Source organism: Oryx dammah, unplaced genomic scaffold, assembly GCF_014754425.2.
Source record: "Oryx dammah isolate SB20612 unplaced genomic scaffold, SCBI_Odam_1.1 HiC_scaffold_10, whole genome shotgun sequence".
Classification (NCBI taxonomy): Eukaryota; Metazoa; Chordata; class Mammalia; order Artiodactyla; family Bovidae; genus Oryx; species Oryx dammah.
The window spans coordinates 72,247,100-72,261,164 of NW_024070194.1; the positions used below are offsets into that span (position 1 = coordinate 72,247,100).

Consider the following 14,065-nt stretch of genomic DNA (forward strand, 5'->3'; position numbering starts at 1 on the left):
CAGCTCCAGCCTGTCCATCATTTTCAAATTCAACAAAAGCGATGTCATGCCTCCCAGGCACCAAACGTACTTCCTTGAAACCAGGGAACCTATAACGAATGAAAACAATGCTTATATATGTAAACAACTTATATATATGCAAATATAGAAATGACATCAAATACAAAATGTCTATTCTGTATTTAAATTTGTTAAGCAACATCATGATATACGTCCAGGAAAATGATCACATCCCACCAAGAATCCTGAGTGGGATGAAAGAGCCTGAAAGATAAGTAATACCATGGAAAGAACTGCGGCAATCATGTAAGCTAATTCTGTTTCTGTCACTTCATCAAAGCTCTGTCTTCTAGTTTCCTTATCAACTAGAATTAATAATTCAAACGCTAGAGGTAGTTCAGCTTATTTGCTTAATCTGCATACTGGTTTCAATTCATGATTAATCCTGGAGCAAATCAATGAAGCCGTAAGGAATTACTGTGTGATATACAGATGGGTTCAACGCAGGGAAGTGCTGTCTGTCCCGTCAGGAGGCGCTCAGAACACAGGCTGTTCATGAAAACACTTACTGATTGAATAGCATGGAGAGCATCATCTCATTAGTCTCTTCTGGTAGATTGTTAAGGAATAAAATATAGTTTGGAGGGTAATCAGGAACCTATTAAAAAGAAAAGGCCAAGTTAACTTAGAAGTATAAAAAGTGTAACAGGTCACTCTGGCTGTTACATTTAAATCTAAACTTCAGAGAATTACATTCCACAGTTTAAGGCTTATGAAATCTTACCGCATCAAGCTCTAAAGGTGAAAACCAGGGACACCGGAGAAGTAAACAAAACCTAACAGTAGTTAAGACTGACATTCAGATCACTTAGGAAATATCTGGAAGATTATAAATCTTATCAACAGTTTTTAAGTATTAAGTATTTAATTAACAGTATTTAAAATAATATTTAAGTTTTAAGTATCTGGAGGCAGCTGGAATAGAAGGCTTTTGTCATCTGGATTACATAACTGGTCTTAACAAAACCAGAGATGGCATTGGTGTCACCCGTCCTCAGCTGCTTAACCCTCAGATACTCAATCCTACTGCATACTACCTCCCAGTGTGTGAGAAAATTAAAAAAAAAAAAAAAGATTTCCACTTAGTGCTACAACTAAGGAGCCCATGCTCTGCAACAAGAGAAGCCACTACAATGAGAAGCCCGCACACCGCAGCTAGAGTATAGCCCCCACTCACCACAACTAGAGAAAGTTTGTGCATAGCAACGAAGACCCAACGTAGCCAAAAATAAATAAATTAAAAAAGAAAGAGAGAAAGTTTCCTTGTAGAACCTATATTTGGCGATTTTTAATGTTTTTCCCAAGTAAATGAGAGTAAATTTCATGGGAGAAAAAAGATGAAATGTAAAGAACTTAGGGCTTAGAGAAGTACGTGCTGGACTATAGTTGCTGAAAGACTTCAAAGTAGTAGGGAATGCAAGAAACTTAAAATCAGAGGAGGAAAACCTCAGTGGTGCAAGGAATTCCCTGGATGTAAGGATCCTGTCAGACCCTAGTACCTAAGGGACCAAGTGGGAAACCATCAGTGTATAACTCAAGATTTCTGAGGCCTTTATTGGGAAGACTTAGTAGAGTTTCCTGATGAATCTATATTGTGCTAAGTTGCTTCAGCTGTGTCTGACTCTTTGCAACCACATGGACTATAGCCACCAGGGTCCTCGGCCCCCGGAATTCTCCAGGCAAGAAAGCTGGAGCGGTTGGTTGGCCATTCCCTCCTCCGGGGGCCTTCCCAGTCCTGGGACAGAACCCACGCCTCCTGCAGCCCCTGCGCTGCAGGCGGGCCCGATGCCGTGGGGTCACTGGGTAGAGATCTCTACCAGGAGACTTCAGTATACATGTACCGAGGGAATAAGAACAAAGGTACCTAGAGAACAACTCTGCTCTTTGAGAAAAGATGGGTTAGTGCTTTAGCCAATGGGAATGGATTCTAAGCAACAAGCCTGAAAAGCTCTGGGCCACATCATGTGAAGAAAACCACCATTCTGCTTCTTATTTTTATAGAACTTAGAATATATTGCTTAATCCTGTCACTGATCATTGTGGGAAGCAAGAAATAAAGTCAGGTTTTGTTTTCTTCTTTTTAAAGAAAAATAAAATGTTTTGAGGAAGAAGGTTCCATATTTTTGTGGCTTACAGATGGAATCATTTTCAGTTTTTGGAGACATGAGGGTTGTTGTACATTACTGCTATTGTTTTGTAATTTTATTTTAAAGTAAGTATCACATGGGAAAAAATCTTACCTGAGGATTTGGTGTTGCATTTCCTTGGGTATTAGCTGAATTTGGTGTTCCCTAAAGGAAAAAGAGTGAGAAACAGTTAAAACTTCCAATCCCTCTGAAAAAGTAACAAGTGTTTAAAATCACTGCACTAAAAATAAGATTAACATAGATTTTTTTATTCCATTTTGAGAATTTACATCTTAAAACTCTGACTCAAACATTTATGTATTTCTAACTTGTCAAATATTTTTGAAAGGTCTGTATCATAAAAGTCAACCTCTAAGTTTCAAAATTATGGAGAAATATATAGGAGAAAAACCAAGGACCAGCCTTTCTCACTTTTCTTTTTTTAAAACAACTAGAAAAAAAACTCAAGCATTATACTTATTAAAACTGATTTCTAATTACTTTCAATCCCAAAGTAACTAGTTCTTGGATGATAATTTCACCTTTATCTGGAATTTTTAAATTAGATTTTTGAATTTATGAACTGTTCAAAGAAGGCTGATTTCAGTGGAATACTAAATAAAGATAAAATCTATAGTATTATTTATACACGGAACTTGAAAAATAAGCCAACAGATATTAACATATTTTGGATAATGATGGAGTTAAACATCATGCAAATTCAAATAAAACTGTCTGATATACAACAAAATATGAACTTTTGCCCATCTTACCTGACCAGGCTTTTTGTTCACAGTTGTTGCAGTCTGTTCCACAGTTTTGGCTTTCTTCTTTTCTTTTTTCTTTTCTTTGTCAGCAAAAGTGCCACGCATTTTAGATATTATATCAGAATCTGTTTTGGCATACTGGATTCGCTGTTTTAATTATTTTAAAAAAAGTTATTTTTCATCTACACTTGTCATTAATATTTCAAATTTCATTACACAAATATGAGCTAATTTTAAACACATCCTGAAGGAAATCTATCAAGTATGCTGAGTACCAACAGAAAATAAATTGTGGCCCTGATTTGCAACTGAGACAAGGTTAGATTCAACTGTGTTTATTTGAAGAACCACAGATCTTCATATGGGAGAAACAGGACTTGGAAAAATCTGCACCACTGATCCTCTCCATTAAAAGACAGAAAAGAGTGCACTGGAAAGCTGTCTATGCCTTATAGGAACACTCGACAGGTCAAGATGTGCATGGAGTTTGTTACTTCTCAAGTTAAAGTACTTAAGACTGAGAATGACTTTCCTTTGAATCTGGAATATTACTTTTAAATGAAATAATGAATAGTGGCATCAACTTAAATTTTAAAAGCTTTGAAAGGAAATAAGATGACATCATAGCTGTGCAACCAGGCCACCTGCATGAATAATACGCCACACGCAGCATAAAACTTTTCTTTCCTGGGGTCCAGAAAGCTGAAACTATCTCTCTGATCATATGGAAACACCAGTTCTACCAATTCCTCTCTATGGTTGTCTTCTATGGCAAGAAATTGATTTCAGTATGAAGAGAAAAAGTGACATTTTACAATATACAGGTTTGCTAATGTACAGCTCAGGGAACTTTACTCAGTACTTTGTGACCTAAAATGGGAGGGAAATCCAAAAAAGAGGGGATGTATGTATACATAGGGCTGATTCACTTTGCTGTATAGTAGAAACTAACACAACAGTGCAAAGCAACTATACTCCAATAGAAATTAATTTTTAAAAATAATGAAGATTTGTAAAAAAAAAAAAAAATGAAGGTTTGAAAATAAAGAATTTGTTAAAACCAAGAGCAGCCCTTTCCTTTCTTTTATGTTAACTAGAGATGACTATATGGAGGAAACAAGAGGAGAGCAAGCCTCTCACATCTCCATCCCTTCAGTCAGTCAGTTCAGTTGCTCATTTGTGTCCAATTCTTTGAACTCTGTGGACCACAGCACGCCAGGCCTCCCTGTCCATCACCAACTACCGGAACTTACTCAAACTCAGGTCTGTTGAGTCAGTGATGCCATCCAACCATCTTATCCTTTGCCGTCCCCTTCAATCTTTCCCAGCATCAGGGTCTTTTCCAGTGAGTCAGTTCTTTGCATCAGGTGGACAAAATATTGGAGTTTCAGCTTCAGCATCAGTCCTTCCAATGAATTTTCAGGACTGATTTCCTTTAGGATGGACTGGTTGGATCTTCTTGCAGTGCAAGGGACTCTCAAGAGTCTTCTCCAACATCACAGTTTAAAAGCATCAATTCTTCAGCACTCAGCTTTCTTTATAGTCCAACTTTCACATCCATACATGACTACTGGAAAAACCATAGCTTTGACTAGATGGCCTTTGTTGGCAGGGTAATGTCTCTGCTTTTTAATATGCTGTCTAGGTTGGTCATAACTTTTCTTCCAACGAGCAAGTGTCTTTTAATTTCATGGCTGCAGTCACCATCTGCAGTGATTTTGGCGGCCCCCAAAATAAAGTCTGTCACTGTTTCCACTGTTTCCCTATCTATTTGCCATGAAGTGATGGAAGCGGATGCCATGATCTTAACTTTTCAATGTTCAGTTTTAAGCTAGCTTTTTTGCTCTCCTCTTTTGCTTTCATCAAGAGGTTCTTTAGTTCTTCTTCACTTTCTGCCATAAGGGTGGTGTCATCTGTGTATCTGAGGTTATTGATATTTCTCCTGGCAATACCGATTCCAGCTTGTGCTTCTTCCAGCCCAGCGTTTCTCATGATGTACTCTGCATAGAAGTTAAATAAGCAGGGTGACAATATACAGCCTTGATGTACTCCTTTTCCTATTTGGAACCAGTCTGTTGTTCCATGTCCAGTTCTAGCTGTTCCATCCTGACCTGCATACAGGTTTCTCAAAAGACAGATCAGGAGGTCTGGTATTCCCATCTGTTTAAGACTTTCCCACAGTTTGCTGTGATACACATAGTCAAAGGTTTTCGCGTAGTCAATAAAGTAAAAGTAGATTTTTTTTTTTTTAACTCTCTGGCTTTTTTGATGATCCAAAAGATGTTGGCAATTTGATTTCTGGTTCCTCTGCCTTTTCTAAATCCAGCTTGAACATCTGGAAGTTCACGTTTCACGTACTGTTGAAGCCTGGCTTGGAGAATTTTGAGCAGTACTTTGCTAGTGTGTGAGATGAGTGCAATTGTGTGGTAGTCTGAGCATTCTTTGGCACTGCCTTTCTTTGGTACTGGAATGAAAACTGACCTTTACCAGTCCTGTGGCCACTGCTGAGTTTTCCAAATTTGCTGGCATAGTGAGTGCAGCACTTTCACAGAATCATCTTTTAGGACTGGAAATAGCTCAGCTGGAATTCCATCACTTCCACTAGCTTTGTTTATAGTGATGCTTCCTAAGGCCCACTTGACTTCACATTCCAGGATGTCTGGCTCTAGGTGAGTGATCACACCATCGTGATTATCTGGGTCGTGAAGATCTTTTTTGTACAGTTCTTCTGTGTAGTCTTGCCATCTCTTCTTAATATCTTCTGATTCTGTTAGGTCCATACCACTTCTGTCCTTTACTGTGCCCATCTTTGTATGAAATGTTCCCTTGGTATCGCTAAATTTTCTTGAAAAGATCTCTAGTCTTTCCCATTCTATTGTTTTCCTCTATTTCTTTGCATTGATCACCGAGGAAGGCTTTCTTATTTCTTCTTGCTATTCTTTGAAACTCTGCATTCAAATGGGTATCTCTTTCCTTTTTTCCTCTGCCTTTCACTTCTCTTCTCTTCACAGCTATTTGTGAGGCCTCCTCAACCATTTTGCCTTTTTGCATTTCTTTTTCTTGGGGATGGTCTTGATCCCTGTCTCCTGTACAATGTCACGAACCTCCATCCATAGTTCTTCAGGCACTTTATCAGATCTAATCCCTAATCTATTTCTCACTTCCACTGTATAATCATAAGGGATTTGATTTAGGTCATACCTGGATGGTCCAGTAGTTTTCCATACTTTCTTCAATTGAAGTCTGAATTTGGCAGTAAGGAGTTCATGATCTGAGTTACACTCAGCTCCCGGTCTTGTTTTTCCTGACTGTATAGAGCTTGTCCATCTTTGGCTGCAAAGAATATAATTAATCTGATTTCAGTACTGACCATATAGTGATGTCCATGTGTAGAGTCTTGTGTTGTTGGAAGAGGGTGTTTGCTATAACCAGTGCGTTCTCTTGGCAAAATTCTATTAGCCTTTGCCCCGCTTCATTCTGTACAAGGCCAAATTTGCTTGTTACTCCAGGTGTTTCTTGACTTCCTATTTTTGCATTCCAGTCCTCTATAATGAAAAGGACATCTTTTGGGGGTGTTAGTTCTAGAAGGTCTTGTAGGTCTTCACAGAACCGTTCAACTTCAGCTTCTTCAGCTTTACTGGTCAGGGCATTACAATGGTCATCTGAGTTAAATTCACCCACTCCAGTCCATTTTAGTTTGCTGATTCCTAAAATGTTGACGTTCACTCTTGCCATCTCCTGTTTGACCACTTTCAATTTGCCTTAATTCATGGACCTAACATTCCAGGTTCCTATGCAATATTGCTCTTTACAGCATCAGACTTTACTTCCATCACCAGTCACATCCACAACTGGGTGCTGGTTTTGCTTTGGCTCTGTCTCTTCACTCTTTCTGGAGTTATTTTTCCACTAGTCTCCAGTAGTATACTGGGCACCTACCAACCTGGGGAGTTCATCTTTCAGTTTCCTATCTTTGCCTTTTCATACTCCATCCCTTAGGCTTCCTCTGATTGCAGGACTTCCTCCAAGTGGACTTAACCCTGCCAGCAACTTTGTTAGTCTTGCACATCATCATCTAGCCAAAAGGAGCAGATCTGGGCTAACTCTGACTTGGTCCAGGGATTTTCTCCCAACTCCCCTGGGTCTTCAACCTTCTTCTGACCTGAGAAGATCTTGTGTGATCTTGTACTTGTCCCTATGGCCTGTGAAAATCTCTCACCTCAGCCCTCGCTCTTAGCTGGCTGGTCTAGAGCAGCAGTTCTCAACTTGAGGAGAATCTGCCCACCAGAACACAGCTGGCACTGCTGGCTGGAGACACTGCATCGTCACGCTAAGTGGGCAGAGGCCAGACATGCTGTTAAACACTCTCCAATGAACCAGAAAGCCCAAACAATAAAAAAAAATTATTCAGTTCAAAATGTCAATAGTGCCAGTGTTGAAAAATAGTAGACTAAATACTGATGAGAGATAAAAATTCACCCAGAGCTTAGAGAAGGTGCAGGATTTACATTTATACCAGGGATTTCAAGACAGACACCCTTAGGAAGATGGTTTCACTTTACTGAGGTATTTTTGGAATTAAAGAATCAAATGTCCTTGAATCACAGAGAATAATTTTGTTCTGAGTTCCAAGTCATAGACAATTTTGCTCATTTCTGATCTTGTATGTTGGCGTTAAAATAAAAGAGCAACTGAAACCACCTAAGTAAATATAGACAAGATAGCTCAAGGAACATTCTTTCCCTCTTCCAGGATGCTGGAGATCTGGCAGTACCTCCTACTTTCCTGAAGGCAGAGAAGAGACCTCCTAAAATACCTCCAATATGAGATCAGTCTAATGGGCTTGTCCCTTTGATTTTCAGTAACTAGCTGGCAAGGTGAAGCCAGTGCCAAATGCAGCAAACAATTTCCAGCTTTCCTGGCCTTCAATCCCAGGCATATGCAAACGTGTCATCCCAACTTAACAAACAGTCCTAAAACCCTTTATGGGAATAAATGGTTTTTCCATACTAACGTAATTTCAGGTTTAAACTAAAACCCAGTCTTATGCTACTACCAGCTGAGATCTCAATTATGCTAGTTCTTCATGCTACTGAAAAAGATAAACTGGTTTCAGGAAATGCCAATTTACTGTAAGTTGGGGTAGGTAGGTAGGTACTACCCCTTCTCAGTTTTTCTGGAATACGACTTTCCAAACATACGATGGTGGGAAACAGTTAGGTGGGAAATGATGGGAAAAGGAGAGTCGGATAGAGGATGGGCAGAAGATGTGCGGCAGTTTAACAGACAAAAAGTGCTCAGTCCTGAATTAAACAGTGCAGTACCGAGGTCCTTGGAGTGCTGACTATGCCAACACTGCCTGGTATTCTGCATTAGGTCTTCTTAGGACATAGACAAACCCTTCCATCTGCACACCTTCTGTGGCTGCTTCTCCAACTATAAAGGCAGTTTAAGGAGCTGCAAAAGAGATCATCTGGCTCGTAAAGCCTAAAATATTTACTATCTGGCCCTTTACAGATCAGATGCCTATCCTAATAGACGGGGAAAAAAAAAATCACAATATTGGATGTCAGCATGTTAGCTTTCAAGTCCTGACGATGCCACTGGTTACAGTAACATAAGATTTCTGTGCCTGATTTTTAATTTGTAAAAAGAGATCACAGTGGTATTCTACACTGCAGATTATGGGCCAAATCCAGCCCATGGCCTGTTTTTGTATGGCCTATGAGTTAAGAACTTTTTTCTTTCTTTTTACAATTTTTAAAGGATTATTTAAAAACCACACACACACACACACACACACACACACAAGAATGTGCAATACAAACTCTATGTGGTCCACAAAGCTTATATTATCTAGTCCTTTATAAAAGAGTTTTTGCTTGCCTGTAAATTTGACCAAAAAATATTCAGTCTGCTTATTCTTTTTTTTTTTTTTTTAAATAGGTGCTGAAACGGAACATGCACAAAAAGCCAGTTAATGGCAGAACCAGAATAAGAACATGGGACCCTGAAACTCTCGGCCTCGGCTCTTTCCCCAACACCCCTTCCCATCACATTCCAGTTCCAGAAGAAAAGCACCAAAATCCATACCCAAGGTAGAATGTACCCATTCAAACACCAAGAGACCTCTGGATTATATACTCTGTCTCCAGCCTGATCCAATCCTCTACCATCTCTGACTTATACCAATGCCTCCTGAGTTCCCTACTTCCCTTCCCACAATTCAACTTTGACCCAACAGCTAAATGTGAAATCTCAGGTCACTCCTGAGTTTAAAACTGTCAGATCAGTGCTTTGACTGCATAGCTTCTAAAGTACAGTATTTCACTATGGTATTTTTTGAAACTTCGGACTGGATTTCCTCTTTGACTCACCATTTTTGTTTTGTGTTGTTTTACAAGTTTACAAACAGAGGTTTGTTTTTAATCTTCTGAGTAATTAATTTCTAGTTCTTAGTTCTTTTGAGAGGACAGTATTGCCTATACTGCCATTGTTCTTAAAATATTCTACATCTCCGTGTATTTTGCTTTTGCCCATCTGAACCGTCATAACTCAAAAAGTGAATATTATAAACTCTACTACTAATGTGTTTCTATAAAAATAAATACATAAATAAACCCCAACCCACTACACACAAGGCAGAAAGCAACAGCCACACTGTCAAGGTTATATTTACAAATCTACCATACCATTAATAGTGATTAAAGCCAAAATAAGATTGATTTACCATTGGTTTGCCATAAAATGGAAATCCTTGTAACTGTCTCAAGGCATTTGTAGATGAGCCCAGTTCCTTAAATATAACAAAGGCTTGTCCCCTCATCTTCATGGTCTTCAAAGCAACGATATCTACCACGTGGCCAAACTGAGAAAACAGGGCATACAGGGATCTCTTCAATTCTGCACAAAATTAGAGGGGAAACAAGGCATCTGTGGATGAAACTATGACTGAAATTCTTCTTAAAATGACATTGCACTGAATGCACTCTGCTCATTTATTTATACAAAGTTACATATTTTAATAACATACTATTCCCAATGGCTGTTTAATTTTAAGAGTTTCAGAAATGATTTCATCTGAGTGAAAACAGATTCAACACATCTTCAGCCCCTACTTATTTTAAATCTTTAAAAAGCCTTAAAGTCTTTACACAATAAGGGATAAACCATTATTTCAGGGAGTGAGAAAGATGACTAGATGAGAACTTTTGAAGGTGTAAAATTTTTAAGATGGTAGTAAATAAACACACTAGTTTTTTAAAAAACACTTACCTTCCTTTTTAATTTTGTCATTCATATTGTTGATATAAATTGTATGATTTGGTCTGATATCCATGTTTTGTGTTAAACTGTTCCAATAGCCTAAAAAGACAATAAATATTCTGTTACTAAATAGGGAGGATTCGTTCACGTCATAGGGTGGCATTAAGGACACAGAACAAAGGTACTGACTTTTCAATTCTTTCAGCCCCAAATGTCAGTTTGAAAACTGAAAATATCAGTTTGGGGGTAGTCTTTAAAACCTCTCCAAAACTTGCTAGCCCTCCTTTTTAAAGAAAAGAACAGTTCTCAGGCCGAAAACTTGGTGCCGCACCATTATCTAGTCAATTTTTAATAATATTCCTTTATTCCATACTTTTATTTTTATAACCTATTTCTTTTATGACAAATGAGACTTTTTTTTCCATCTGCCTAATGAAACAACTTTTCCTTTTAAACAATATTTAAAAATTGAATAGATTTGGTGAAAAATGAAAAAACAAGCTAACAAATGCACGTTCAGTAAAAATCATAAGATACAGAACATTAATGAAATTTGCCAAGAATCCTTTCATGGGTACTCTCATAAAGCACTTCCATATTATTGCTTAATTTACACACACCATCACCAACAGTCCTGACTCCAAAGTCAAATGGAACCGACTTGAAACGCTGGTACAGTACACCATGATGGTTAAAAACTCAGCATCTAGTGCCAGTGGATTTGAATTCAAATCTTTCTATGCTTCTTACTAGCTGCTTGACTGATGGCAAGTTCCTTAATTTCACAGGTTCATATCTGTAAAATGGGGATGGTGATTTGCCTAATAGAGCTCAGAAGACTAAATGAGATACAATTCTTTGCAGCTTTAGAATGAGCAGTAAGCACTTACAACAGCTGTCACTGCTGTTTATCACAGAATAAAGCACGGATTCCCAGGTGGCTCAGTGGTAAAGCATCGGCCTATCAACGCAGGAGACGCGGCCCGAACCATGGGTCACGAAGATCCCCTGAAGGAAATGGCAACCCACTCCAGTATTCTTGCCTGGGAAATCCCATGGATAGAGGAGCCTGGCGGAATACAGTCCATGGGGTCGCAAAGAGTGGAACATGATTTAGCGACGAAACAAGAAGTTAATCCAAGTTCTTTCCCACGGTTACACAGGTGATACGCAGGAGGCCTGAAAATTCAACCCTTGTTTTCTGTCTCTTGCACTTTTATTTCAAACCCACCAGACTATTTCATTTTCCCCACTCTTTTAGTCGCGAATTGGGACCTTTCTTTATTCCCTGATAACCCACATATACCTTCATTTCACGAACATTTACACTCATAGTACGTGCACAGCGTAGGATGTCTGACAAGCAAAACGCCTACAGACGAGGACTGACCTTGTGCGGGTTAATACGTGAAAGGTAACGCAATCCCAAAGAAAGGCAATGCCAAAGAATGCTCAAACTACCGCACAATTGCACTCACCTCACACGCTAGTAAAGTAATGCTCAAAATTCTCCAAGCCAGGCTTCAGCAATATGTGAACCGTGAAAACTCCCTGATGTTCAAGCTGGTTTTAGAAAAGGCAGAGGAACCAGAGATCAAATTGCCAACATCTGCTGAATCATGGAAAAAGCAAGAGAGTTCCAGAAAAACATCTATTTCTGTTTTATTGACTATGCCAAAGCCTTTGACTATGTGGATCACAATAAACTGTGGAGAATTCTAAAAGAGATGGGAATACCAGACCACCTGACCTGCCTCTTGAGAAATCTGTATGCAGGTCAGGAAGCAATGGTTAGAACTGGACATGGAACAACAGACTGGTTCCAAATAGGAAAAGGAGTGCGTCAAGGCTGTATATTGTCACCCTGTTTATTTAACTTATATGCAGAGTACATCATGAGAAACGCTGGACTGGAAGAAACACAAGCTGGAATCAAGATTGCTGGGAGAAATATCAATAACCTCAGATATGCAGATGACACCACCCTTATGGCAGAAAGTGAAGAGGAGCTAAAAAGCCTCTTGATGAAAGTGAAAGAGGAGAGTGAAAAAGTTGGCTTTATAGCTCAACATTCAGAAAACGAAGATCGTGGCATCCGGTCCCATCACTTCATGGGAAATAGATGGGGAACCAGTGGAAACAGTGTCAGACTTTATTTTTGGGGGCTCCAAAATCACTGCAGATGGTGACTGCAGCCATGAAATTAAAAGACGCTTGCTCCTTGGAAGAAAAGTTATGACTAACCTAGATAGCATATTCAAAAGCAGAGACATTACTTTGCCGACTAAGGTCCGTCTAGTCAAGGCTATGATTTTTCCTGTGGTCATGTATGGATGTGAGAGTTGGACTGTGAAGAAGGCAGAGTGCCGAAGAATTGATGCGTTTGAACTGTGGTGTTGGAGAAGACTCTTGAGAGTCCCTTGGACTGCAAGGAGATCCAACCAGTCCATTCTGAAGGAGATCAACCCTGGGATTTCTTTGGAAGGAATGATGCTAAAGCTGAAACTCCAGTACTTTGGCCACCTCATGAGAAGAGTTGACTCACTGGAAAAGACTCTGATGCTGGGAGGGATTGGTGGCAGGAGGAGAAGGGGACAACCGAGGATGAGATGGCTGGATGGCATCACTGACTCGACGGACGTGAGTCTGAGTGAACTCCGGGAGACGGTGATGGACAGGAGGCCTGGCGTGCTGTGATTCATGGGGTCGCAAAGAGTCGGACATGACTGAGCGACTGAACTGAACTGAACTGAACGCCTCTCAGAGGTTTGAGACCCCAAAACTGAAACTTGGTGGACTGGTGACTCGAAGACGATGAAGAGAAGGAAGTGACAGGGATCAAACTGAGCAGGGGCGCCAGGAGTCGCCTTCCGGATTCAAAAGGGGAGCCTCTGAGAGGCCCCTGAGAACGCACGGAGCGCGGTAATCGCCTCGCATACGCTAAAGTTATCCGTAACTTCACACGCGCGAGAGTGCCGCCTCTCCAGACGCAGCGACATCCGCCCACGGGCTCCGCCCGAAGCCCCAGGAAGCGGCCACGCCATGCCCGGCCCCGAACTGTCCCGCCTAAGACAGGCTCTAAGTCCAGGGGCCTCGCCAGACCCGAGCGTCAGTTTCCAGGCCTTCCTCGGCGACCCACCACGAACCCTCGGCTGCATACATTCCGGCCCCAGCGCTGCGGACCGCTTATTCTCGTCTCCCGCAGGGGAAGGTTTGCCTAAGCCGCAACCCGCAGCCAGAACAGAGGAGAGAGGAAAGGAAAAAACCCCGCCAACTCACCGAACAGGTCCTCTACGTCCCGTAACAACCACAAGCTAGAAGCCGGAAGCGGAACCAGCCACCGGAAATGACGCTACCACGCACCTCAATCGAAAGCCGATCAGTCAAGAAGCCGAGCCCAGAGTGGATCGATGTCCGTCGGTCTAGACCACAGTAATCTCTCTGAGCATGCGCACACCTGGTGGCTGGGGAGAACAAGTGTGAAGGGGAAACGGCGTAAGGGAAATAGGCCTGGGGGAATTCTGTGGGTTTAACTGGAATTCTGGGGGAGCGCAGTAAGAGTATAAGGACAGACGGTGATCAGTTCCGTCACCCTGAGTTAGCTCTGTTCAACACAGAACATCCTGAGAAACACATCTGTGGGCTTCCCTAGTGGTTCAGACGGTAAAGAATCAGCCTGCAATGCGGGAGACCTGGGTTCGATCCCTGGGTTGGGAAGATTCCCTGGAGGAGAGGGCATGGCAACCCACCCCGGTATTCTTGCCTGTGAAATCCCGTGGACAGAAGGGCGTGGTGGCCTGCACGCCACAGGGTGGTACAGTTGGACACGACTGGACACAACAAACA

The 14,065-nt window shown here is 40.9% G+C and overlaps 1 protein-coding gene across 1 annotated transcript in view; it reads right to left on the reverse strand.

Moving 5' to 3' along the window:
• SNRPB2 (small nuclear ribonucleoprotein polypeptide B2) overlaps positions 1-13,599 on the reverse strand; it is a 14,321-nt gene extending 722 nt beyond the window's left edge. Inside the window, exons 1-7 of the mRNA XM_040248273.1 lie at positions 13,499-13,599; positions 10,229-10,318; positions 9,684-9,856; positions 2,960-3,100; positions 2,301-2,351; positions 570-658; positions 11-89 (exon numbers count right to left, since the gene is read on the reverse strand). Coding sequence (XP_040104207.1) covers positions 11-89; positions 570-658; positions 2,301-2,351; positions 2,960-3,100; positions 9,684-9,856; positions 10,229-10,292 — 597 coding nt within the window. The 5' untranslated portion in view covers positions 10,293-10,318; positions 13,499-13,599. The remainder of the gene's footprint in view (positions 1-10; positions 90-569; positions 659-2,300; positions 2,352-2,959; positions 3,101-9,683; positions 9,857-10,228; positions 10,319-13,498) is intronic.
• Positions 13,600-14,065: the final 466 nt, after the last annotated feature.